The 24,371-nt window shown below is 37.4% G+C and overlaps 1 protein-coding gene across 1 annotated transcript in view; it reads right to left on the minus strand.

The window, feature by feature from the left end:
* The window catches only part of NEK10 (NIMA related kinase 10), a 104,673-nt gene that overhangs the window by 62,075 nt on the left and 18,227 nt on the right, over nucleotides 1-24,371 (minus strand). Inside the window, exons 15-22 of the mRNA XM_059819071.1 lie at nucleotides 22,523-22,587; nucleotides 21,009-21,111; nucleotides 20,768-20,896; nucleotides 20,082-20,219; nucleotides 18,745-18,790; nucleotides 18,002-18,123; nucleotides 17,718-17,820; nucleotides 5,869-5,944 (exon numbers count right to left, since the gene is read on the minus strand). Of these exons, the coding sequence (XP_059675054.1) occupies nucleotides 5,869-5,944; nucleotides 17,718-17,820; nucleotides 18,002-18,123; nucleotides 18,745-18,790; nucleotides 20,082-20,219; nucleotides 20,768-20,896; nucleotides 21,009-21,111; nucleotides 22,523-22,587 (782 nt within the window). The remainder of the gene's footprint in view (nucleotides 1-5,868; nucleotides 5,945-17,717; nucleotides 17,821-18,001; nucleotides 18,124-18,744; nucleotides 18,791-20,081; nucleotides 20,220-20,767; nucleotides 20,897-21,008; nucleotides 21,112-22,522; nucleotides 22,588-24,371) is intronic.

A 24,371-nucleotide genomic window follows, 5' to 3' on the forward strand; every position in this document is an offset into this window, starting at 1 on the left:
ATGTCACTTCCAAAGTGGCCTGCTTTCTTTTAGTCCAAGATTTTTTGCATTCTCTCCTGTCTAGTATTAATTTATGTCTTACAGTGGGGACTTCTATCATTTACATTGAAACAATTTTCCAGAGATAAATACAGATACGTTCATGCTTTCTTACTTTGTTTCACATCATGTCCAGTTTTACTCCCATGTATAATGCTATGGAATAGTGGAAGTCATACTAAGTATATTTCAAATGTGAGGTGACAGTTGTTACTTACCCAAACTTGTTACTTAATAAAAACTATATAAAAGTTAAATTATTTGGTGGTCTTGTTATAAATCAATCTCTGTCAACTACTTATAATGTTCTTCCTTGAAGTTCATCCAGCTTATCTTTTTAGTGATGTATGTCCATAATGAAACATAATGTTCTATGCAGAGTTGCACTGTGGCATACAGATAGAGACAGTATTATCTGCCTGTCCTCAGCTATAGCGTCCCTGTGGATTCCACCTTCAATTGCACTGGACTTTTTGCTGACAAATGCTATTATAAACCTATGCCTAAATTACAACCACACTATCACAATTACATTTCATTGCTGTTTCATTCGCAGAGTAAATACTTGTATTAATCAACTTTCAGAAGATACTGTGATAAAAATGCTTTATTAATATACTGAAAGGATTATTCAACTTCTGTTACCTTTCTACCTTTCTAATCAAATCAGCAAATCCTCTCCAGGAGTCAGCTGGTCCATGTACGGCAAAACTAGAGCAAGACTAGTTTTTTCCACTAGTTTTCTACTCTCCCTCACCCCACAGTACCTTCAGTTTCCTATTCTCTTCGTTATCTAAACACATGAAACTACTGTCACGTGACAGCATGAACTGCAGCTTATTTGGAAGGTAACGTTTCAGCTGAGCTTAAACACTTCTCACCAAAAGGATTAAACTGTGTCTCTACTCACTATCCACCACCAAATTTTCACAAACATTGAAAGAGCCTAAACTCTCAAATTTGGTTGAAATTGGTGAAATGGCTATTTTGAAGAGGCTATTTCTGGAGGAAGAAAGAACTGCTGGAAAAACCGGTAATCAGTTTGATCATATAGCACCATAAAGCAGGCTAAAAATTAAGTACATATGAAAATACAACATACTCCCCTATCTTAAATTACCCTTCCCAATACAAAAATGCTTTAAATAAGTGAAAATATTATCACGTCACCAGAATAAGAAATGAGAAAAAACAGCTACTGCAGATCTCTGCGTGAAATCATATCACAGTATTGATTTATGCAGTGCTCTCACAAGATATGGCTATAAATAGAAGCAGTGACCAGTACTAGAAAATAAATTTGGGTAACATAACACAGTATGCAGAGTGGCTGTGTAGTCCATAAACAGAAATTAAGATCAAGGAATATTTTCTCCACAGCAGAGAAGATGAGGGACACAAGTAAAATAGTACCTCTACTTACCATGAAAATGAGAGTTTCCTCAAACACCACAGAGACAAAACACCTCAACTTTAGCACAAAAAAACAAATCTTACATAACATTGTTTATGTATCAGTTTTTCAACATTTTAGAACAATTATGTTTCAGAAAGATCAAGTTAGTTCGCCAACTAACATGGAACATTCTTACCTACTTCTTAATGATACCTGAAGTGTCTGCTCTTTTTCACAGTTTCCCAACAGCTTTTCAAGATCAGTCAAATTCTCAAGGAATTATGATGGGATTCTCTATTCCATCCCAATCTCAAAATTTACTTCATTTCCCACAGTTTTTTTAAAATTTCTGTATACATATACAATTACAAAAGCAGTTGTCATAACCATGACTCAGGCTAACTTTTACTTATATCTCTTGATCTGTTGTCAATACATTCCCTTTGTAAGTTACAATCCTTTTTGTGAAACAAAGAAATGGCAGGTATACATGAAAGGAAACATCATTCCCTGTAACCATATACAATTTGCTGTGTCTCTTCTGGGAAAGTCTTCAAGACAGCAGGATAATAAAGACTGTCACCACTAACGGGGAGCAGACTGTTTCTGGTGACTTATGAGCTGCAAAAATACTTCAGAATTCATTATCAATTCCCTAAAGCAGTCTTTTCCTCAATTTTTAATGTATTAAGTGTAAACACATCCATTTAATATATTTGGTATTCTACACATACATACACATTACTGGATTTTTTACTTCAAGGACATAACCAATTAAAAGGGATTTAATTAGTATGATTGTAGATACCACTATGATAGTAGAATAAAACCTAGTATGAAGCAGAATTAAAACCCATCACAATTACAAAGCATAATTGTAGAAATGCCTCTCTAAACTTAAAACAGTGTCTGCTGTTATTTTATGACAACACAGTTTTTAAAAAATTGCATTAGCAAATTGATTCAGTCAACCCCAAAACCAAACATGTTTGGTACATACAGTGATATGTTTTTATCTGAACCACTGCATAATACTGCATAGCCAAATTTAAACAATAAGCATCAGACACTACTTTTGATTTCCATACTATATTGTCTGCTCCAAGAAGGGTTGGTTGCATTTCAAACTACCCAGAACTATCATCCTGTCAATTCAGAAGAAAGGAATTTCTGCCACTCTAAAATGACAATGATGTTTCACAGCTATTTCTCTTCCTCCTTTCCTTTTTTTTTTGTGCAGGAACTAATATTGCTGCTCCTGAACTTGCTCTCCCAATATTTCGATTATTTTATAGCCCTTCACATCTACTTAAATCATACCAAAAAAACCCCAAACACCAAAAAAAATCTACTCCAAGCACTGATTAAATCTATAGGCTCTGACTTCTGCTTCATGACTTCTCATAAAACACTCAATCAGTTCACCTCATTCCCTGTAAACAGGTTTCCATATCAAAAAGCCCCCTGTCACACTCAGTACTAGCCAAGTACCTTGAAGGTGGCATTCAGTGCATTCAGCAGTTTGCAAAGCCTTTTTAACATTCTTAAATTATTATGACATTGGAAAGAGTTTAATGCTTTAGCCTGTCATTTTAAATATTACTCAAGCATACATTTTAAATACAAAGACATCAGTACTGTATCCTTGTTCGCTTTTCTGACTGCAGACAGGCAAGGATCACTGCTTCCATGATTTTGCCTGTGGAGTAGAACTGACAAGTAATGTCCCAAAAGACCACTTACTGAGAGACTGCAACATGTAGGTGACATTTTATCCTCATGCCTACATCTAAATAACTGGACAAAGAGGTAGAAAAAGAATTGCCAAAGTCCTAGCTCTAACGTGAACTTCCATGTACAAAGACAGGGTGTGAGAATAATAAAAAATGTGGTAAATGAAACTTAAAAAAAAAAAAATCTACAGAACACTACTCTCAAATAAAAAATTCCTATAAAATGTGACAAGACCCAAAGGCATCAGCAACAAAACCTAACAGGAAAAAAAAAAAAAAAAAAAGAAGTGAATGTAGATAAGAAGAAAATTACAACTCAGTGACCCTGAATGCCACTGGGGCATGGTTTGGAACCTGACACTTCTGAAGACTGGTGTAACTTGCAGACACTTTACCCATAACTGTTGTTTAAAAGAGCACAATAAATTCCCATCAACAGTTTCTCTGCCCAGTTATAACTGAACAAAATAAATCAATTCTTTCAGAGGAGCTGAAAAAGATAGCACATAACTAGTTACACCAAACTCTTACTACACTTAACTACCCAAACTATCATTCGCAGATTGTGCATCATTCACAGATTGTGCTATGCTTCAGGAGTATTTGGGGAACCAATTAAGGCAGCCTTGCAATCACCTTACTTTTGCTCACTAAGCAGCAAGCATATGCATTAGTCTTCAACATATGGGACTTGAATATTTAACACATTACAAGGATTCCCTCCTGAAGCCATTTTAGGATTTAGCAATTTCTAGGGATTAAGTGTCTATCATGCTGGCACTAGAAAATCACAAGTAACAATTTCAAAAGTGGCAGCATAAATTACATTCAACGGCCAAATGCCTGAGTTCTTAACTCTCCCTCTTAATTCAGAAGAGCCACCAGTAGCTCCCCCGATAGCTTAGAACCTTTAATTACTTATTACAAGCACGCAGGCCAAGCATTCTGGCAGGTACATGGCCATCACATGTGGTCACCACAGCAGAAAAGAAGACTGAAGAAGACTGACATCAAAAAGGCCTGTAAATTTCCATGAAAGATACTGTCAGTGCCCCAGCCAGTGCAGTGGTCTTAGAAGACATTTAGGATGAAACCACCTCCAATTTTACTTAGGATACAATGTTCTGTCAGGTTTTTCTTCTTAGTGGCAGGTATTTTGCAAATTAAAAGTTCTGATGAAAAGAGAAAACAATATTAGAGTATAGACTGCATGCTGTGCAACATTCTTGGTTTGTTCATGTGTATTCATCGTAGTTTTCTTTTTCTCTTCCCTATGCCAAATAAACTTCACTTTATCTACAGGAGCGAGAATTGGCAATTTATACTAGTGAGAACAAGAGCACCAGAAAGTCCCTGAAAGAAGAAAACCAACTTCTGACCTTAGAAAGCTGGACACTGTGTAGAAGCAGCAGAGTGACTCTGAAGAGAGGGAACAGCAGCTGTATGTAAAAAGGTGTTGCAAAGAAGCTGGAACAAGCCCATGCAGGAATGAGGAGTATTTCTATCTGCAAGGGTTCAGCTGAACATATTGTAAACATATTTCCTTAATAAAGCAATAGTTAGGGTAGGCAAAGCTTAACCAATAATCTTGCAAATGAAGAGAGAGATCCAGAACTGTGGCACAGATTAGCAATTCCTTATTCAATTTCTGATGTTAGCATTTCAATCAACAGAAATTCTGAGCCTAAATGGCAGGCCCAGAACACATCAACTGCTGTGAGATGAATACTGAGCTTGTGCTTTCCACAATTTAGATTTTTACCCAGATTACATTTGCTCACTTTTGTTAGCAATACAGTAACCTCAAGTAACAGGCACGTTTGTTATTTATACATCATGCAACACAAAAATCAATACTCTGTCCTGCCCACAATTACTTTTGCTTGAGAGATTCTGACATGCATAGAATACTCTCAATTACATATACTGTTTACATATTGAGGGGAACCTTTTGGATGGGAGATCCTTTCTATTCCATGCTCTTGAGAAAACAAAACACAAGTCAGTAGTAATCTAGGAACTTAGGTAGCTATATTGGTACTGCAATTTAATGCAGTATGGTTCCTCACTTTGGCTTGCCCACGAACGGGATGCCAAAGAAAACTGCAGCTCATTCAGCAGACCGAATAATGTATTGTCTAAGGCAAAAATTTAGAACAATCATTTATGCGTTTACTAAATTGTAAACAATGTGAGTCATGTTTTTCCACCTTTGAAAATTTCAAACTTCAGGAAATATTTTTTCAGTTCAATTACTAAAACCAAATGCTTACTGATCCAAAACAAATCCACTAGCACCAATTTCAAGTATTTTTCAGGAGGTAAGTTGTCCACACATACAATGTAACTGAACGCTGAAGCCACAATTATATTAAAAACCATTAAAATTAATTTATATTGTTTACATATAACTTTTTATAGCTTGAAAACACATTTCTTTATCTATAAGGATATAGGTAGATGAATAAGTTACTACACAACTGAAGTTACTTCATTTTTGCACCAACTTAACCCACAGTAACCACCATGTGCAAGAATAGGTAACAGCAAAATAGGCAGGCAACCAGCTACTGCAGAGAAGCTGTGGGTGGGTAACTTGCACCTTGTTCCTTACTTCATTGTAACTTGCCTGTCTGCTCCAAAAAAGTAACCATGAAGATAGAAGTCACTGGACTGAATGTTGTATGCAGGAGTACTTACCACGAGTATAGAATGGTTCCCACTACTGATGCAAGTTTGCTGTTTTCTTGCTTTTGCTTTGCAAGCCCAAAGTCAGCTACAATAAAGAAAAAAAAAGATTCACAGGTCAATAACCACTCTCTTTGCATGACAGTCAGTGCTGGTTCACAACAGCTGAAAAGTTGGGGGAGGGTGGAAGGGAGGTTTCGGGGATCTTTATCTTTTACATTTCGCGTACTGGACCATACTATCTTCCTATCTCCACATTAATCAACAACTTACGTTTGAATCAGACCTACCAGCTTTAAAAATATTAAAAACACACCTCTGATGCTTTCAATCCAAACTACATGACCAGTTTCAGGTTAATATTAATATATTCCAATCAACTGCATGACAATGGTAAGTATCTAATAAGCAGTGATCTAATGCCCAAATAATGTAATGAAGTTAGTAATTATTTTGTTTTCCTTCAAATTATGGTAGCTGGGAAGGGCAGACTTTCTCAGAAATTAAATTTCAAAGGAGTACGGCGGGGGCTGATATCTGAACAGTTCATGTTTGAAGATCGCATTTGTTAAATAATGGTGAATCTTAGCCTTACCTTGTGACAAAAGCTGTAGATTTAGATAATCATGCAATTATGTTAATATAAGTGCCTTTTGTGTAATTATCAGGTAGTTTTTCACAACATTGTCACACACAGTCTTTAGAGATGAAATTTTTAATCTAAGTTCCATACAAATAGTTCAAGTTTATTTTTTTTAATTCAATAGTCTACTGCTGCCTCAACACAACAATGCAGCTAAGATACATTGCACTTCATTACACCCAAGCACAGAGAGCAAGAGAAAATCTTTGTACTTGTTAAAGTCTGTTAATAAACCTTTTATTGTAATACTACTTCAGAATTGGGAAGATTTGTGTCGTAAATAATATTGTTTAAAATATTTTATGGCTCCTTTTCTACTTGGACAGAGCCCATATCATTCCTATTCCAACTGTTTTTACAGTGAGATAATTCATAAACATTTTAGTTCAAAATGTTTCTTCTCATCAAAAAAAGCTGCAGATCAGAAGAAACACAGGTAAGAAAAATTAGTTTCTCTTGGCTCTTGCTCAGTACGAGCCTCAAAGGTCTGATAAGGAATAGATCTCTTATTCAGAAAGGGCCTTTGATAAGAAAGCCAAATCTAGGTACCCAGGCCACAGACCATTTTTCTTTGAACAAAATGTTCAAAGAAGGACTAGCTCTGCAGTGCTTGGAAAATATAAGTAGAAAGAATGCTAATTTAACAGGATCACTGAGAGGCCTCCTTTTTGCCCTTGAGTTAAGACAGTCCTCAGGCAGTTCACTCCAGGGAACATTAATCCCAAAAGTACCGGAGGTTTTTGCAATGTTGATACTTCCCTGAATTAATTGGGATGAATCATTCTAAATTCCCTCCTGTGGAATCCTTCACATAATATTCTATGAAGAAAAAGTATTAAGACATTACATTAATCAATAAATTCAGTTCCTGGTGCTTGAAAGATTTAGGAAAGGAAAGAGGAGAACTGGATATCTCTGTTGTGAAAGAAGTAGCCTATTTTAATACAACATCAGTGATTATCTGGAAAAAAGAAAGCGGGGGGGGGGGGGGGGGGAGTGGGGGGGAAATCAGCCAGATGGAGTAAACATATTCCTTCCATTTAGGCTCAGGTCCTCAGAAACAGCGGGAAAAAAACCCATTTCACAGGCAATAACTTTTTCCAAATTCTGCTAAACTGTCTTGACACCAGCGAGAAGCTCCTAAATACAACTGGTGCTGCCAAATCTAAGGAATGTAAAGCACAAGACAATCAGCTTTACATTAAACATAAAGGCTTTTTCAAGCCCGTAATACAGAATTGAATTCAAAGGAACTGGCAAATGTTGAACTGCATCAAACAAGTGAAATTGCTTCTTTTAATTTATTTAGGCATCTGTCTGCAGTTTATAAATTGGTCTACAAATTTTAATACTCCAGAATTCTTTATTTGGTTTGTTGCTACAGTAACTAACAAACAAATGAAATAATTTCTGAGAACTGCGAGAAGCCTGCCTCCCATTCCATTAAATGAAGATACGACCAAATATAAAGATGACCCCTATTAACCAGTATTCATTGTTTTAGCTGGGATCTGAGGCTTGATTAACGAGGACCCATTGGGACAATTTGTATCTGGCAATTTCCTGAAATATCTTCACACCATAGCAGTATGTCTTTTAGAGGCTGGAAGGGTATTGTCAGAGCAAGATGACTCAATACTTGCTCAACTTCTTACAAACTTTACCCAGGTGTCAGCTTTTAGCACTGAGAGAAACCTACATGAATCTTTGATCTGATTTAGTGATTCTTATGTTACGATCTTATTGGTCACTCCCAAAATTCAAAATCCTACTTATTAAAGAAAGTATTCTTCCTGAACCATCTTGATTTACTACAGTTAATTCATTCAGTGGTACACCAAGCATTAAGACATAGCTCTTAAGTACAGGAATGGGCCCATCCTCAGAAGCTAGACCTAACCAGTTGACACATATCTGTGTGAATGCAGATGCATATGATCATGAATCTCACCAATTTCAGAATGAAATACAAAACTTAGAGCTTCCAAATATTTTCCGACAGCTTCCAAATATTTTTCTACAGCTTGCATTCTCACACAAAAAAGCAACCTACCAATTAACAGAAGTGTTGTGAGTACTTGCTGGAAGGAACTACATCGACATTGACAGTATCATGATAAATATCAGTAGAATAAAGATGACCAGAGGAAAATGGGAAAGAAAAGCCCCTAGAGAATCATATTGATAAGGACAGTGAAAGCTTTGTAAGCCAATAAATTAGATGAACCAAAACAAAGGCTGGAAAGAGCAAAGGTAAAGAGATAGCACAAAACAGAAGGAAGGAAGAGGGCAGGCAGGCCATCCAGCCACCGCCAACATCAGGATGCAGAAATGCATGCTGCATCAGTCTACCCAAAGGGGAAATTATAAACCCATCTTAGTGATTCAGAGCAAGATTCTACAAGAAAGATGAGCTAGTAAGCCTCTGCCATAAAAAAGACCAGTCCTGCCCCTCTTTCACACTGTCTCTGGAAACCAGCTCATCTGGCACTTGTGTCTTGATGAGCTTAGCTCACCCTTTTTCTAGGCTAGTTTCATGCTGCTTTAATCCAGTCCCAGACCTGGTATTGGGGTCCTAAAATCATTGAATTGTCTACCACTTCAGAGGATTTTTTTTGCCCTCTGTAGTATTGCAATGCAGGAATAAAATTGGCATTAGAGAGGCAACTCCCACATCCCCGAAAAATAAGAAACCACCTCATTTTGACTGTTAGATTGTCCCACCTTCCTGAGAAGTAAAATTACCCCTTTTGGACCAAAAATAAAACAAACAATAGTTATTTTGTAGTACAGCTGAAGAAAAACCAAAATGCTAGTGGATGACACATTTCCATGAGGAAGAAATCTTGGAGCTTAAATGACACCAGTGGAAAGATCCATCTACCTGCCCAAAGTGAAAAAAATAGTTGTCTATGGCTGCAAAATAACGGTTGTTTTCATCTGCACATGTAATTTGGGAAAAATTATAATTTTTCCTGGTACTTTACTTTACACCACTTTAATTTTTTTCAAGTTCATTTGAATTACATGCATATCACCACTACAACTTATTGTACCATCCTAATACATGAGAGTTGGTAAACTGAGGGGAATGGTAGGCACAGCAATCTAGCAAACAAATTTTCTAAAATAAAATTTCCATGCTAATGGTTTTTGGTGCTTTGTCTACCGTGCAACCTCAACTGATGTAATTTCTTTACAGCTAATTTCTCTAATGGTTGGAAGCTTGGCATCCTTCATTGAAGATGAAGATTATCTTTAAGTCTGTTCAAAGACAACAAAAAACTAACAAACCTTCACCATTAGATGGATCTTTATAAACTATGACTAGATTTCACCAACAATTTATTAACAATAGTCATATCTCTCCATGATATTATTATATTTGACTAGATTTTGTACTGTGATTGTAAACATTACGCCTTGAGGGGTTTTTTTCCTCTGTATATCAGGAATCTAGAAAACTAGATGTTTGGGGGGTTTTTTATATTCATTAAAAAACAGTTAAACAACCATGCAAGACAGTCCTCAAATAGGAAGAAAAAAAAATAATGCAAAATGATGCAGTCATAATCCTTTAGTTTCTGAAACACCCTTCTTCACCTGTTTACATTGGTTCAGGGTAGCAGAGTAAGCGATAATGAAGTAAGATTGTTTCAGAAAACATTAACATGCCAGGGAAGAGGGCACGAAGGGAAGAGAGAACTATGAAAAAAAAAAAAAAAAATTAGTAGGCTGACTTGACTAGTATCTTAACCTCCTACAGAATGATCTCTTCATATTTCATAATAGCTGAATTACAAAAAACTTTCTAAATCTTAGCTGTGTCTTTAAATGAGCATTTTAGGTACCTGCAATGTTTTTTTCTTTTTATTGGCAAAATCTGGCTTTTCATTTGCCATTTTAATTCCCAAAGATTTCACCTAGTAGATTGATCTTCTACAGTAAAAACGAGGAAAATTTTCCAGATATTACATCTTAACAACACTGATCTATTTGCACATTTGTTGCCTTAATTTATGTTTGAACCCTATTTGAAAATGCCATTAATTTTTCCTGAAAATCAAATATGCACACAAAGACCAAAAGCAGAGCAAAAAAGGAGGATGAACAGAGTATCAAATTCACCACATATGTGAACTTCAGACCTACTCAGGTCAGATTTTCACTGTGTCCCCATTGAACAGTTTCTTCTTCTACCCCGAAAGGCTCAGGATGAGACAAAAATCACTTTGCTTCTCTTCAGCAAGTTTGCAACTGTAATCAAGAAAGTTTGTCAGCAACTTACTGAGTTACAGTGATCTGGAAGATAAAAACAGAACTTTATTTTCCATAAAAGCATATCCTAAAATCAAGGTAATCTGCAATTTAATCAACAGTAGTACATACTTATTCTACTCTTTTCCATCAATAGAATGGGAACAGAATTAATTTCTCATCATCCCCAAATACACCTTTCTAGCTATTCAATCATTCTCCTTCCTGTGCGCTAATATCAATGCTTCGTAAACTCAGTCTACTATCTGTCAGTTTTGTGTAACTGTGCACTAAGAACATTAGCATTGATCCACAGCTAGAACTGAGATTTGCAGAGAGAGATGCGATTGTGCTGTTAATCCACCAATAGTGTCCAGAATGTTGATTTACAGTGTGAACTTAAACAAATTAAAAGTTCCACTCAGCCTATTATGGAAGCTTTGAAAATCAGGTACTACAAGCATTTCCTTGAATCTTAGCTTGAAGGGTAGCAATTCTGATAATGAAGACTGGTTAAATGAACCATATAACCTGAAAAAAAACGAGCTCTGATCCAAGTGACTCCAAAAAGTAGTGACTAACACACAAAAGACACTAGTTATATCCACTTTACCTTGTAGCCACTGCTTCTCTGGGCATGGCACAGAATCAAGAGACAATAGATCTTTTAAAAATTGCCTTCAACAAGCAAGTGTTCTGAATTACAAACTTAACAGGTAGCTTTCTTCCAGCATCCAGCAACTATTCAAACTTTTCAAGTCTCATTTGCTTCACTGTTCTGACACTTCATGGCTGCCTGCTATGATTAGAAACATATCAGAGAGGTGAGTCGTCCCAAAACTAGTATTCTGCTGCTATATAATCCTAGGTTTCAGTTCCATACAGATCCTTTCTGCTGCTATTGTATCATGTGTACTAAACATTAAACAGAGCATGCCACCCGAAAGAGTGTATGGAAACCTTCACAATTCTTGATATCAGATCTGAAAGGTGTTAAAGTGATTCTGCACAGCCCTCTTTGACCATCAAGTTCTAAACCTTGCTGCAACTAGATGATGCTGAGGAAAACTGATGATCTACAGAGTCTTCTGTTTTGTCCTACAAACAGATGCCGCTATGGACCTCTAGACAGAAATATGCTGTGCTAGAAACAACATACAGCTGCAGTAAAATACAGCTGCAATAAAAGCAGATACACATTTTCAATTCAGAAAACTGTAACTCCTCAATGTCTTGTATAAAAAGGCTGGGCAGATTAAACTGAGAGCCACAGATAATATTAGTTCAATGAATATCTAAACCATATACAAAACAACTTCCATTCAGGCTGTGCCCAAAATTCTGCTTTTTTTTTAATGTCAGAAATTATAAATCAGACACTCAACCTGACCAGAGATGTACAGGTTAAGTAACACTTCTCTACCAATTTAGAATGAGATGTTTTATGAAATTGCAGGTTAGCATGATTTAATATTTACATTTTCATAGCATTTGTAGCTCAACCAATGATGATTAAATGCTGTACCAACATAAGAGATGGTAGTTATGGCCCCTTTCCTATCAAATTTATGTCAGAGATAAAACAGAACAAATGAGTAGGGTGGGCAGTTCCAGAGACTACATAACAACAGCATGCTTAAAGTTTTCTACAGTCAGAAACAGAGATCTTATACCACCACTAGCCTGGCTAGGATCAGACTGTAAGTGTGTGTTTCCAAGTGCAACAATATACGACTTGAAAGAGCCTGAAAAAGATCGGGATAATTCAGATTTAATTGACGTGTAAAAGATGTCATGGGAAATGCAAAAGAAGTTACACAATCTTCACATTAGAATGAAGCACCTCCTGTGCTTAGGACTTTCATCTGTAGCTTGCATAAGTTTAAAAACAAAACAATAAACACAGACCTGCATAAGGATAGTGTCTAATCACACACAGTATTTAGGAAAAAGAAAATACGGTGTGACTATACAGATTAAAAAATTCTTCTTACTATTACCTCAGGTATTCTTTTTTCAGTAAAGCCTACAGAGATGGTATTCTGAGACCATGTCTAGAAAAGGCCTCTCATTGCTTAATCTTACATTGTGTCGGCTGGCTGCAGAGTTCTCTGCCTGTATGAATTCTAGTTTTCAGCTACCTTTCACCACAGGTTCCTGCCTACCAAGTTCTGCTGGAATTGTTCTACAAGGGCCACTTGTACAACATTTTTCCATGAATTCAGGACAAGCAAGCATAATTCTTTAGCAGGTTTATTTTCTTCTGTGCTGACAGCAAAGTGGGAATGTCTCCGACACTATGCATTCCTTTCCTTTTAGACCAATGTAAACTCAGAAACTGTATGAGTTCATGGGATTTGGAACGTGAGTGGCTGAGTTCTCACATACATGGTGAGAAACGCTTACCTGTGGGTCCCAGAACTTTCTTAAAGCAGTTCAGAGAAGGACTTGTGGGAGATGTCAGGGTTGGAGGCCATCTTGGGCACAGCGATCATGAAATGATAGAGTTTTCGATTCTCAGAGAAGTAAGGAGGGCAGTCAGCAGAATTGCTACCTTAGACTTCTGGAGGGCTGACTCTGGCCTGTTTAGGAGCCTGGAGGCTAAAGTCCTGAAAGGCCTAGAGTCCTGAAAGGCAAAGGAGTCCAGGAAGGCTGGACACTCTTCAGGAAGGAAGTCCTAAAGGTGCAGCAGCAGGCCATCCCCACATGGCAGAAGACGAGGCAGTGGGGAAGAAGACTGGCCTGGCTGAACAGAGAGCTTTGGATGGAACTTGGGAAAAAAAGAGAGTTTATGACCTTTGGAAGAAGGGGCAGACCACTCAGGAAGAATACAAGAATGTCGTGAGGTTTTGCAGGGAGAAAATCAGAAGGGCCAAAACCCAGCTAGAACTTAACCTGGCAACTGCCGTAAAAAAACAACAAAAAAAGTTTCTATAAATACATTAACAACAAAAGGAGGGCTAAGGAGAATCTTCACCCTTTACTGGATGTGGGAGGAAACATAGTGACAAAGTATGAGGAAAAGGCTGAGGTACTTAATGCTTTCTTTGCCTTAGTCTTCAACAGTAAGACCAATTTTTCCCTGGGTACCCAGGCCCCTGTGATGGTAGATAGGGGTGGGGAACAGAATGAAGCCCCCACAATCCAAGGGGAAATGGTTAGTGACCTGCTACACCACTTAGACACCCACAAGTCTATGGGACCAGATGGGACCCACCCAAGGGTACTGAGGGAGCTGGCAGAAGTGCTCACCAAGCCACTTTCCATCATCTACCAGCAGTCCTGGCTAACCAGGGAGGTCCCAGTTGACCGGAGGTTAGAAAATGTGATGCCCATCTTCAAGAAGGACCAGAAGGAGGATCCGGGGAACTACAGGCCTGTCAGTCTGACCTCGGTCCCAGGGAGATTATGGAGCAGACCATCTTGAGTGCCATCACGCAGCACGGGTGGGACAACCAGTTGATCAGGCCCGGTCATCATGGATTTATGAAAGGCAGGTCCTGCCTGACTAACCTGCTTAGTGGATGAAGGAAAGGCTGTGGATGTTGTCTAGCTAGATCTTAGTAAAGCCTTTGACACCATTTCCCACAGCATTCTCCTGGAGAAACTGGCTGCTCATGGCTTGGATGGGCACACTCTTTCCTGGGTAAAAAACTGGCTGGATGGCCAGGCCCAAAGGGTTGTGGTGAATGGAGTTAAATCCAGTTGGCGGCCGGTCACAAGTGGTGTTCCCCAGGGCTCGGTACTGGGGCCCGTCTTGTTTAATATCTTTATCAGTGATCCGGATGAGGGGATCGAGTGCACCCTCAGTAAGTTGGCAGACAACACTGAGTTGGGTGGGACTGTTGATCTGCCTGAGGGTAGGAAGGCTCCTCATAGGGATCTGGACAGGCTGGATCAATGGGCCAAGGCCAATGGTATGATGTTCAACAAGGCCAAGTGCCAAGTCCCACACCTGGGTCACAACAACCCCATGCAATGCTACAGGTGTGGAGACAAGTGGCTGGAAAGCTGCCTGGTGGAAAAGGACCTGGGGGTGTTAATCAACAGCCAGCTGAGTATGAGCCAGCAGTGTGCCCAGGTGGCCAAGAAGGCCAATGGCATCCTGGCCTGTATCAGAAACAGTGTGGCCAGCAGGACTAGGGAAGTGATTGTCCCCCTGTACTCAGCCCTGGTGAGGCCGCACCTCGAATCCTGTGTTCGGTTTTGGGCCCCTCACTACAGAAAAGACATTGAGGTGCCAGAGCGTGTCCAGAGGAGGGCAACAAAGCTCGTGAAGGGTCTGAAGCACAAGTCTTATGAGGAGCGGCTGAGGGAACTGGGGTTGTTTAGCCTGGAGAAGAGAAGGCTCAGGGGAGTCTCTTATCTGTCTCTATATCTACCTGAAAGGAGGCTGTAGAAGGTGGATGCTGCTCTCTTCTCCCAAGTTACTAGTGATAGGACAAGAGGAAATGGCCTCAAGTTGCGTCAGGGGCGGTTTAGATTGGATATTAGGAAAAACTTCTTCACTGAAAGGGTTGTCAAGCATTGGAACCGGCTGCCCAGGGAGGTGGTTGAGTCACCATCCCTGGAGGTATTTAAAAGACATGTGGATGAGGCTCTTAGGGACATGGTTTAGTGGTGGACTTGGCAGTGTTAGGTTAACAGTTGGACTTGATGATCTTAAAGGTCTTTTCCAACCTAAACGATTCTATGATTCTTGGGGCTGCTGCGTAGCCATGCATAGTACTGAATGAAAGTCTTAGCCTATAGCAGCACTTTGTTCCAATGTATTGCTCACTTTTTTTTTTTTTTAAATCAAAATCTACCACAGTAGTCTGAAACTAAGGCACCTCTCTAAAGACAACGTATTTGAAGGACGCGAGTTACATAGAAATAAGCTGCCATTGTTATATTGTCAGCCTGCAGTTTCTCATAGATTAACAAGAGTTACTCTTTCCAGAAGGACTGATTGAGGAAAAGAAAAAAGAGCAGCATTATAAGATATATAAGGTTCTTTCATGAAGCAAAATAATTTGGACCATCAGAGGCCATATCTTAATTACATAGTCACACAACACTGCTTCACAAGTAGTCTACACGAATATTACTCTAGTTAGATCAAGACAAGTTTTAGACAGTTCTGAGATTTGAAAGATTCCAGAAAATTGAATTCTCTCGTTTTAGGCTGACTGTGCAGCTTGTAAACACAGAACTACAGTTCTGAGTAGGTCTTAGAGTAGACCTTCTCCTTTTATAAAAGCTGACAGGTTAAGTTCACTGCTGAGGCAGATTTAAGATTTCTCAATATTTGAGCATACAATTCTGCCTTCATCTGACATTTTCTATTAACCATCTAGAACCACTTGAAATTCTCAAATGGATAGTACACATCCACAAATACTGTGAGATATAATTATCAAGATCGCAACTCCTCCAGTCTTTGGCATACATGGACTGTATGATTTAGGCATAATACCACAGCATGTACCAATACAGTACGTATTTACTATCATTGGAAAGAAAAGTAAATTATTCTTAGTTTCATTAATGTTGTAAAACAACAAGGCTCAGTAAAATTCAGAAGTAATAGATAAAAGGTCTTCAGCTCCCTCTGAAAATTCAATGTACACTGGTACTAATTACAGTACTAATTAAAGAAAGTGTTTGTTTAAATATTGCAATAGTTTTGAACCAATCACTGTATAAATGGTCAAAGTAAGTTTCAGTTCTTCCAGTTTTCCTCAATTCCTGTACATCTTTGACAGAAATATAAATGCTTTTCAAGGGCAATTTTGAGCCTACATTTGAAAGTACCTTTAATTTCTTTATATCTAGATTGGACTAGAGATAGTGCTAAGGTGTTATATCAAGACAAGAGTGCCCCTCAGTGGCAGTATTTTGATATAAAATACAAATACATGATACTTTACTTTAAAATAATATTCTAAATATTTATTTTCATCACTCAGGGACAAATGCTCCATTAAATCACCTTCTTTCAAAAACGTATCATTACTAAGAATCAAAGGGTTTTTAGCACATACAATTTAATAATGAATGAATTTAACCATGTACATCATCAGTTGAAATATTTACTATAAAACAACAGTTGCTAAATATATTTGCTTATTACAGCTGAGTATTTTGTGGTTGGGTGTGTGCATATGTCTACACTTCCCTGTTATTTTTAACAAAGATAGATTGATTTTTTGCATCAAGGCTTCTCATAATTCTCCAGTATTCAAACTGTTTATTTAGTTCTGTGTCATAAGCAGTAAGAAAGCATGCAGTGGTTCTTTGAGAACTTTAAAAACTACAGTATCTGAATTGCCTGTAAGGCTTGCTATGTGTACCAGATTGTATTAATTCACTCAAAGAGTAAAGCTTTGTCATACTTTGTACTGTTTACACGTATACTGCTTTCAAAGCCTATCCTAAAACCTGCCTAGGCTACTTCCTCCACACTGTGGAGATTATAGAAGCATACATCAAGAATATTCCCTACTACAGGCTTAGACAAATAGCACCTCACTGCAGCTGATCACTGGGAACAACTAATGGGTACTAAACAATTGCATGGTAGAATTGGAATAGAACAGATGGCTGTTGTACTTTGTATGCTCATTAGCACTTGTCATCTAATCTGGTTATCTCTATATTCTTGATGAATTAGATAAAAACAGGCCTTAAAGCATAACTATGGCTCAATTTTTTTAGGGCTAAATCATCTTCTCTGTCTTATTTGATATACATAGCTGCAAAAAATATAGTCATGGCTTGATGACACCTGGTGGCAATGATCACAAAATTTGCACTAGCAATTATTTTACACAACAGTATAATAATGCAATAATTTACACTATCTTCCAAGTATGGTGACCAACGCCTGGGAATCTGAAACCTTCTGGGAGTTTCAGTAAAGAAATTCTACTCACATACATCATGGGAAATTCTCTTCAAGTAAGGTAGTTCTACTTACTAATTGTAATTTTGTCTTTATCCCCCAGCATAACATTGTTCGGAGTGAGATCTCGATGAACAATCCTTTTCTCTTTATGCAAATAACGAAGAGCTAGACAAAGCTTAAAAACAAACAGAAAGAGCCTTACAAAGATGCTTAACTACAATCTAAATAAAGGCACATTAATATCTGATATTAAGGCCTGATATAATAAGCATTACTTTGTCATTTAACAAACATAAGTGGTGCTACTAATTACATGCAGGGAAGTCCTGGTAATAAAAAAAAATGGAGGCTCTTACTTGGATAAATATATGCCATATTCTTTCTTCTGTAAACTGTTGTTGCTTTTCCTTCAAAGAGTGAAAGTGTTCTCCCAATGGCACTCCCTCTATGAGCTCCATGACTATGTACAATCTGTCATCTCCATAAAAGAGAATTAATTAATAGAACATTACATTTATACAGAAGGCATTTGAAAATAGAGTATTTGAGGTTAAAATGTATTTTAAAAACAGTTACGTTTTACTTCTTAAAAAATTATTTGTACAGACAGATACATTTTAATCATAGTTCTACTCCTTGTTATTCCATTTTTTCCTCAATTTATATCACAGCAACCATAAGGAATTCACTGCCTGATAATCACTGAGTGGGCAGGTGTATGTAGCTAGCTCTTTGTAAAACAAAAAAAAAATTAATACAATATGGCTGAGCAATCTATATCATTCATTCTACTAGTCAATATAGCTTTTATCCCTACTTAGCATTCCAATTGTAAATTTTGGATCTTTATAGGACGAGAATGATGCTTTCTACATTGCATCTAGTTTTACTGATAGATAAACAAATATAAATATTATTTTTCAACATTTTTTCAATTTTAAAGGAATATAAGCTTGTCTGAACTGTAGCAGTTCTTGAAGAAAATATTACCATTTATTACTCAAATCTGACACACTCCTTCCACGCTGTAAGTGGTTTTATTGCATATTTCTATTTCTTCATTATATAAAATGTGGTAATTCTCTGCATTTATACTTACTTTCCAAGAAGGTTCTATAATAGCGTACAACATTTGGATGATAAAGCTACAATGAGGAAAGAAATTTAGAAGTTTAGAATAGTTAAACTGATGGCACAGTATTTATAACGTTTAGTTACACATTGGAAGGAAGGATTCCACAAGGATTCCACAAATTTGCTTATGAACTGCAGTGCAGTAAACCTTCACTGCTACCCCAAACAGAGAAATGTTGCACATTAATAGAGCAACCAGGAGGAAAATACAGCATGATTACTACCTGCTCTCCCCTTAAAAATTGAAAGAGAGTAAATGAAGTTTTAAGACAGGCAATTACACCTGCATCAAAGTATTGGCTTTCTTAGCCTAAGAACAATAATGATCAGTCTGTTTTTTTAATCTTCTATTTACAAAAAAGACTATCATCTCACTCTGTTTTAAAGCCAAGAATTCATTAAATGGAACAAAGACTCACCAGTTTTCTAACAGAATCTTAATTTACAGAATCCCTGAAAAAGTTCAAATACTGCCAACACAGAAAGTAAGAATCTTTAGTAACAAGCATTTGCACTGCTGCTAACACTACAGTAAGAAGATTTACAATATTGGCAGCATTCAGGTAAAAGGGGCCAATATTGTACTGATAGATCATTGAGTCCAACCATAAACGTAACACCAAGTCCGCCACTAAACCATGTCCCTAAATGCCACATCTACACATCTTTTAAATACCTCCAGGGATGGTGACCCAACCACCTCGCTGGGCAGCTTGTTCCAATGCCTGACAACCCTTGTGGTGAGAAACTTTTCCTAACACCCTATCTAAACCTCCCCTGGCGCAACTTGAGGCCATTTCCTCTTGTCCTATCACTAGTAACTTGGGAGAAGAGACCAGCACCCACCTCTCTATAACCTCCTTTCAGGTAGATGTAGAGACAGATAAGGTCTCCCCTGAGCCTCCTCTTCTCCAGGCTAAACAATCCCAGCTCACTCAGCTGCTTCTCATAAGACCTGTGCTCCAGACCCCTCAACAGCTTCGTCGCCCTTCTCTGGACACGCTCCAGCACCTCAATGTCTTTCCGTAGTGAGGGGCCCAAAACCGAACACAGGATTCGAGGTGCAGCCTCACCAGGGCTGAGTACAGGGGGAAAATCACTTCCCTACTCCTGCTGGCCACACTGTTTCTGATACAGGCCAGGATGCCATTGGCCTTCTTGGCCACCTGGGCACACTGCTGGCTCATATTCAGCCAGCTGTCGACCAGTCCTTTTCCACCAGGCAGCTTTCCATATGAGAACTCACAGTTGTTAATGCTGACAGCAGAATGCCCATACATGAAACTAGTTCATGAGACATACCTGCTCTTTGATGATGGTTAATTCAGAAACAATGTTCTTTACACTTCTGTCTCTGTCTTTTTTGTTCTTTCCAAATGCTGGATTGTGTGAATTGACTTCTTTCATTGCCAGGAGATTTTGACCATTATGTTTTCTAACCTATGAAAAAGATAAAACCCTTATAAAATTAATGTAGGATGGGGATAGAAAGTATATTATTATGGCTACCAGATTAGTTATCAGAGTGCAAACCTGTCTTAGAAAAGTTACAGTCAGTTTTCTGTGTATGATGTGATTAGCCAAAAGAACTAGAGCCCCACAATACAAATTAGCTGAACTTGCCACAGTGTTTGAAGTAACATTATCTGTGCCCAGTGTTGCTTTTCAGATAAAACATGCTTGAATTTCTGTGGTTTTACACAGATTGGTTAGCCTTTGCAATAGACAGAAATGCCATTTGTGGAAAGTAATTAAAAAGAAAGTAAAAGTAAGAAACCTAAGAGATACTCTGGTCAATCTTACAAGTACAAGAGGGGACACACAAAATCACAGTAAATACTAACAACAAGCCCAGATCCATAAAGGCCTTTTTGCACCTGCATTCCCCTACTGAAATTCAAAGGACGGTAGTGCCTAAAAGAGGTATTAGACCCTCTTCATGAAGCCTCCCCTCAAACCTGTAATTTAATATCAAAAGGGAAGTTTACCTTATATACGCTTCCAAAAGCTCCGCTGCCAAGGTGCTCTAAAATTGCATAATTGCCTATATGTTTTGTAGGTGCCTTATTCCGATTCATGCTCTCAATACTTTCAGCAATTTGCTTCAATTCATCCTCCTGGTTATTAATTAAATGACAAATAAATATATATAAAATATTTCATGGCTTTCTTGTGCTAAGAATGTGCAAAGAACACAGCTTCTTAAAGCTACTAAGGTTTTTTACTTACCTTTAATAAATTTAGCTTTGATACCAACTCTTCATAAGCGCTGATATCACGCACATAATGTCCAATATCAATGAAGACTTCAAACAAGTCAGTAGGGAAAAGTCTACAAAGATTTAGATGTTGATATATTTTAGAAACAATGTACACAGTAGCTATTAATCTACAACAGAGACTTTTCAATGTTTATTATTACAACTTACTTTAGAACCTTCTAAATAATACGCTTATTTTTCACTAATCTATTCAGATATTAACCCTCTAACATTACATACATAGGAGTTAAAGGACCTTTCAAAAGTCAGACTTCAGCCTCCATGGGTTGGGTATTAATATAAATGCCAGTTCTCCAAACAAGTATAAGCTGCTCTAAAGTTAAAGCACCTCCTGAGTTTCCAGTCATTTTCATTTTTTTTTCTTACAGTATTTTATATTATGCTTGCTGTCACTTTATCCAAGTTCCTTCTTGTAATGCATTAAGTGATAGGATTAAATTTTGTCTGCATTTAAAGAATCATGACACCCATCTTAGAATTTTTGTCCAAGAAGTCTAGTCTAAAAGATGAAAAGGACTGAGAAAAGCAAAAGCTAACAGATAGCGGACAATATTTGATTAGTGACATGCTTATCTGAAGGTTTGTTTCTTTTTAAAGTTCTGGCAGAAGTAGAAATACAGAAAATTAAGGCATTTGGAAAAATATGAAAGACAGCAAGTTAGTCCAGATTTATCACTTTCAAAACTTGACACCGACCATGAACATTCATTACAAACTGGGGCCCTTTCAGTACAAAATCCACTTTTAAAAAGTAAAAACAACACAGAAGTTCTATTTAGAATTCTAGTAGTTTCTGATACAGAATAAAATCATACAGAAACACTACTGACAGGCAGGCCTCCTAGGCAGTATGTTTACTACCCTAATCCCACAAATCAAACTGTTAGATTTTATATAGCCTTTGTAGTCAACCTGGTGAAACTGTCATCTTACTAGTAAAAATGGGTAATTGATGAAAGATATTTTCTCCTTATTGATCCAAACCTTTCAGCTACACTCCTAAGTAAACCAGCTTGATGCTAAATCATTCCCATGCGAAGGAGTGGAGGGCTCAGAGAAGAAAATTACTGCTCCCAGTTACTTGCTACTGTCCACAGCTGTAACTTGCATCTGCTAATCTTCAGGATTAGCATACTTTTGTATGGTTTATCTCCAACAGTATTAATTCTGTCCTCAACATATTTAAAACGTTGATTCATGGGGGAGGAAGGAGCCCCTACAGAGCTAGGTTCTCTGGCATGCATACAACAGAAGTCCCCACATTGAACATCTAAATCTTGTAGGCTGGCACTGTTGCAATGCAGGAATGGCTATCTGCAGCTGTGGAGAGGACAGAAGTTGCCCGTTACTATTTCTTCTTGTTGAAAATAAATAACATTTAAAAAACATGCCTTTCTGATTGGAGTGACGACTTTTGAAAGCTATCCTAAAGGAGTTTCACAAAACATTTTGTTAACATACCTTTTAAAGATATGTAGATTTCTTTCCATACTGAAGAGGAATCTCAGGGCTCTGAAAGCATAACACTACAGCAGGAAAAATACTTAAATTAATGACAGATTTATACACAAATGGAAAAGGACTCCCCACGACTTTACCTGTCTGTAAACTTTGTACTTAAATGACTAGGTAGACTATGTTATTAACCTGATGATGAAGAGAGTAAAAATATATTAAATTCCTCCTGTATTTTAAAAGTAGGCAGGGCCATTTAGGGGAAAAAAAAAAAAAGGTAAAAAAAAAGTGGGTGACTATAGTTATAGCACATGCTGACAAACATCTAAGTCTTACTAATGTCTTTTTATTTGCAGATAGCTCAAAGACTTGAGACCTGCTCTCTTCTACAGTGCTGAAAAAGGTAAATGTAATCAGTGGTTTTGTAATGATGCAGTAGAAACAGCATTCTGCATTTTTTCTGAAAAATACAGTGTAGAACACCGTAAGTTCTAACAGGGGACAAAAAAGAAAAGTGAAAAAGATAGTATTAAAAAAAAAAAAAAGTTGACCATTCTAAGTTCGTCGTATTTACAGAGATCTTTATGTACTTCAGTTTCTATCTTCATGTACCTTAGTTTTGATATGATCTCTACTGAAGAAAGTTTATTTTTAAAACAGCTACTGGCAGGTAGTTAATATGTATGCTTTTATGCAACTCATCTTTAATTCCATTTATCAAGAGTCAATAATATGGCACATATATGGCTGACCAAGCAAAGATGACTGTATAAAGTAAGCCAAAGGGATATAAGGTATTGCTATCTGAAACAATGCAAATAGTTAATGCCTTTAACGTAACTTAGAATTACTTTATTTCATCAGTGACTAATACACTACTACAGTCCAGTGTGATAATCCCTGTTTAGACAATGGTAACTGTGTCTTAATGATAACTGCAGAATTAATCCTCATGTTAAAAACAAATCTTTCAATATATAGCAAATACATTAAATGAAGAAAATAAAGGCCAAATGCTACTTTTGAAGGAAGCAGGATACAGAAAAGGAACGTATGTTAATGCTGCTAAGAAGCTGTCTCTTTTACAGACAACGCTGCTTCTTAGTCCAAAGTAAACTCCCCATCACAGCAGAAGGATGGTGTGTTACGATGTCTAACATTCCACTAAGAATCACAGTCACAACTTAGCTGTACAAAATAACCCAGACCAGCTGGGCCATAGTTGCCACCTTGAAAGTTTTTCATTTTAGAGACTATACATAAATATTACTGTAGAAAGACCATCAGTGAAGGGACATAATAATAGACTAATAATGAGATAAATAGATAAATATTATTGCCATTTAAGATATCCTTCTCACACTAGTATCGCGAGATTAATATTTAACATTTGTTATGTGCTTCAGTTAAGGCATGATGATTTTTATATATGGTACATATGCACAATAAATGACTGATATCACTGCCACCCTTGAAGTAATGGAGTAAGATCACTAAGGTAGTATGGTAGAAAGAAGCTGAAAATTTAATCATTGAAAACATAGACACAGAAGCAGTAAGGAAACCAGACCAGCATTGCGAGAATTCCGAGAAAAATGCCTATGAAATTCAAAAAGGGTATTCCAATAGCTGCCACTGTATTCCATAGCAGTTGCAATGATAAAGGCAATACAGGTAGCAGTGTGAGAATCTGAACAAGGTTTCATTAAAAAAATATACTTCCTATTGTTTGCCTGAAACAGATTTAGTTTTCATATGTGATCATTAAGGCCATTATTAATTCACATGGCTCCATGTTTAACCCAACTACAGTTGCTTAGTATCTCTTGTGAGTTATTTCCAACACATTCTGCTG

Source organism: Gavia stellata, chromosome 6, assembly GCF_030936135.1.
Source record: "Gavia stellata isolate bGavSte3 chromosome 6, bGavSte3.hap2, whole genome shotgun sequence".
NCBI lineage: Eukaryota > Metazoa > Chordata > Aves > Gaviiformes > Gaviidae > Gavia > Gavia stellata.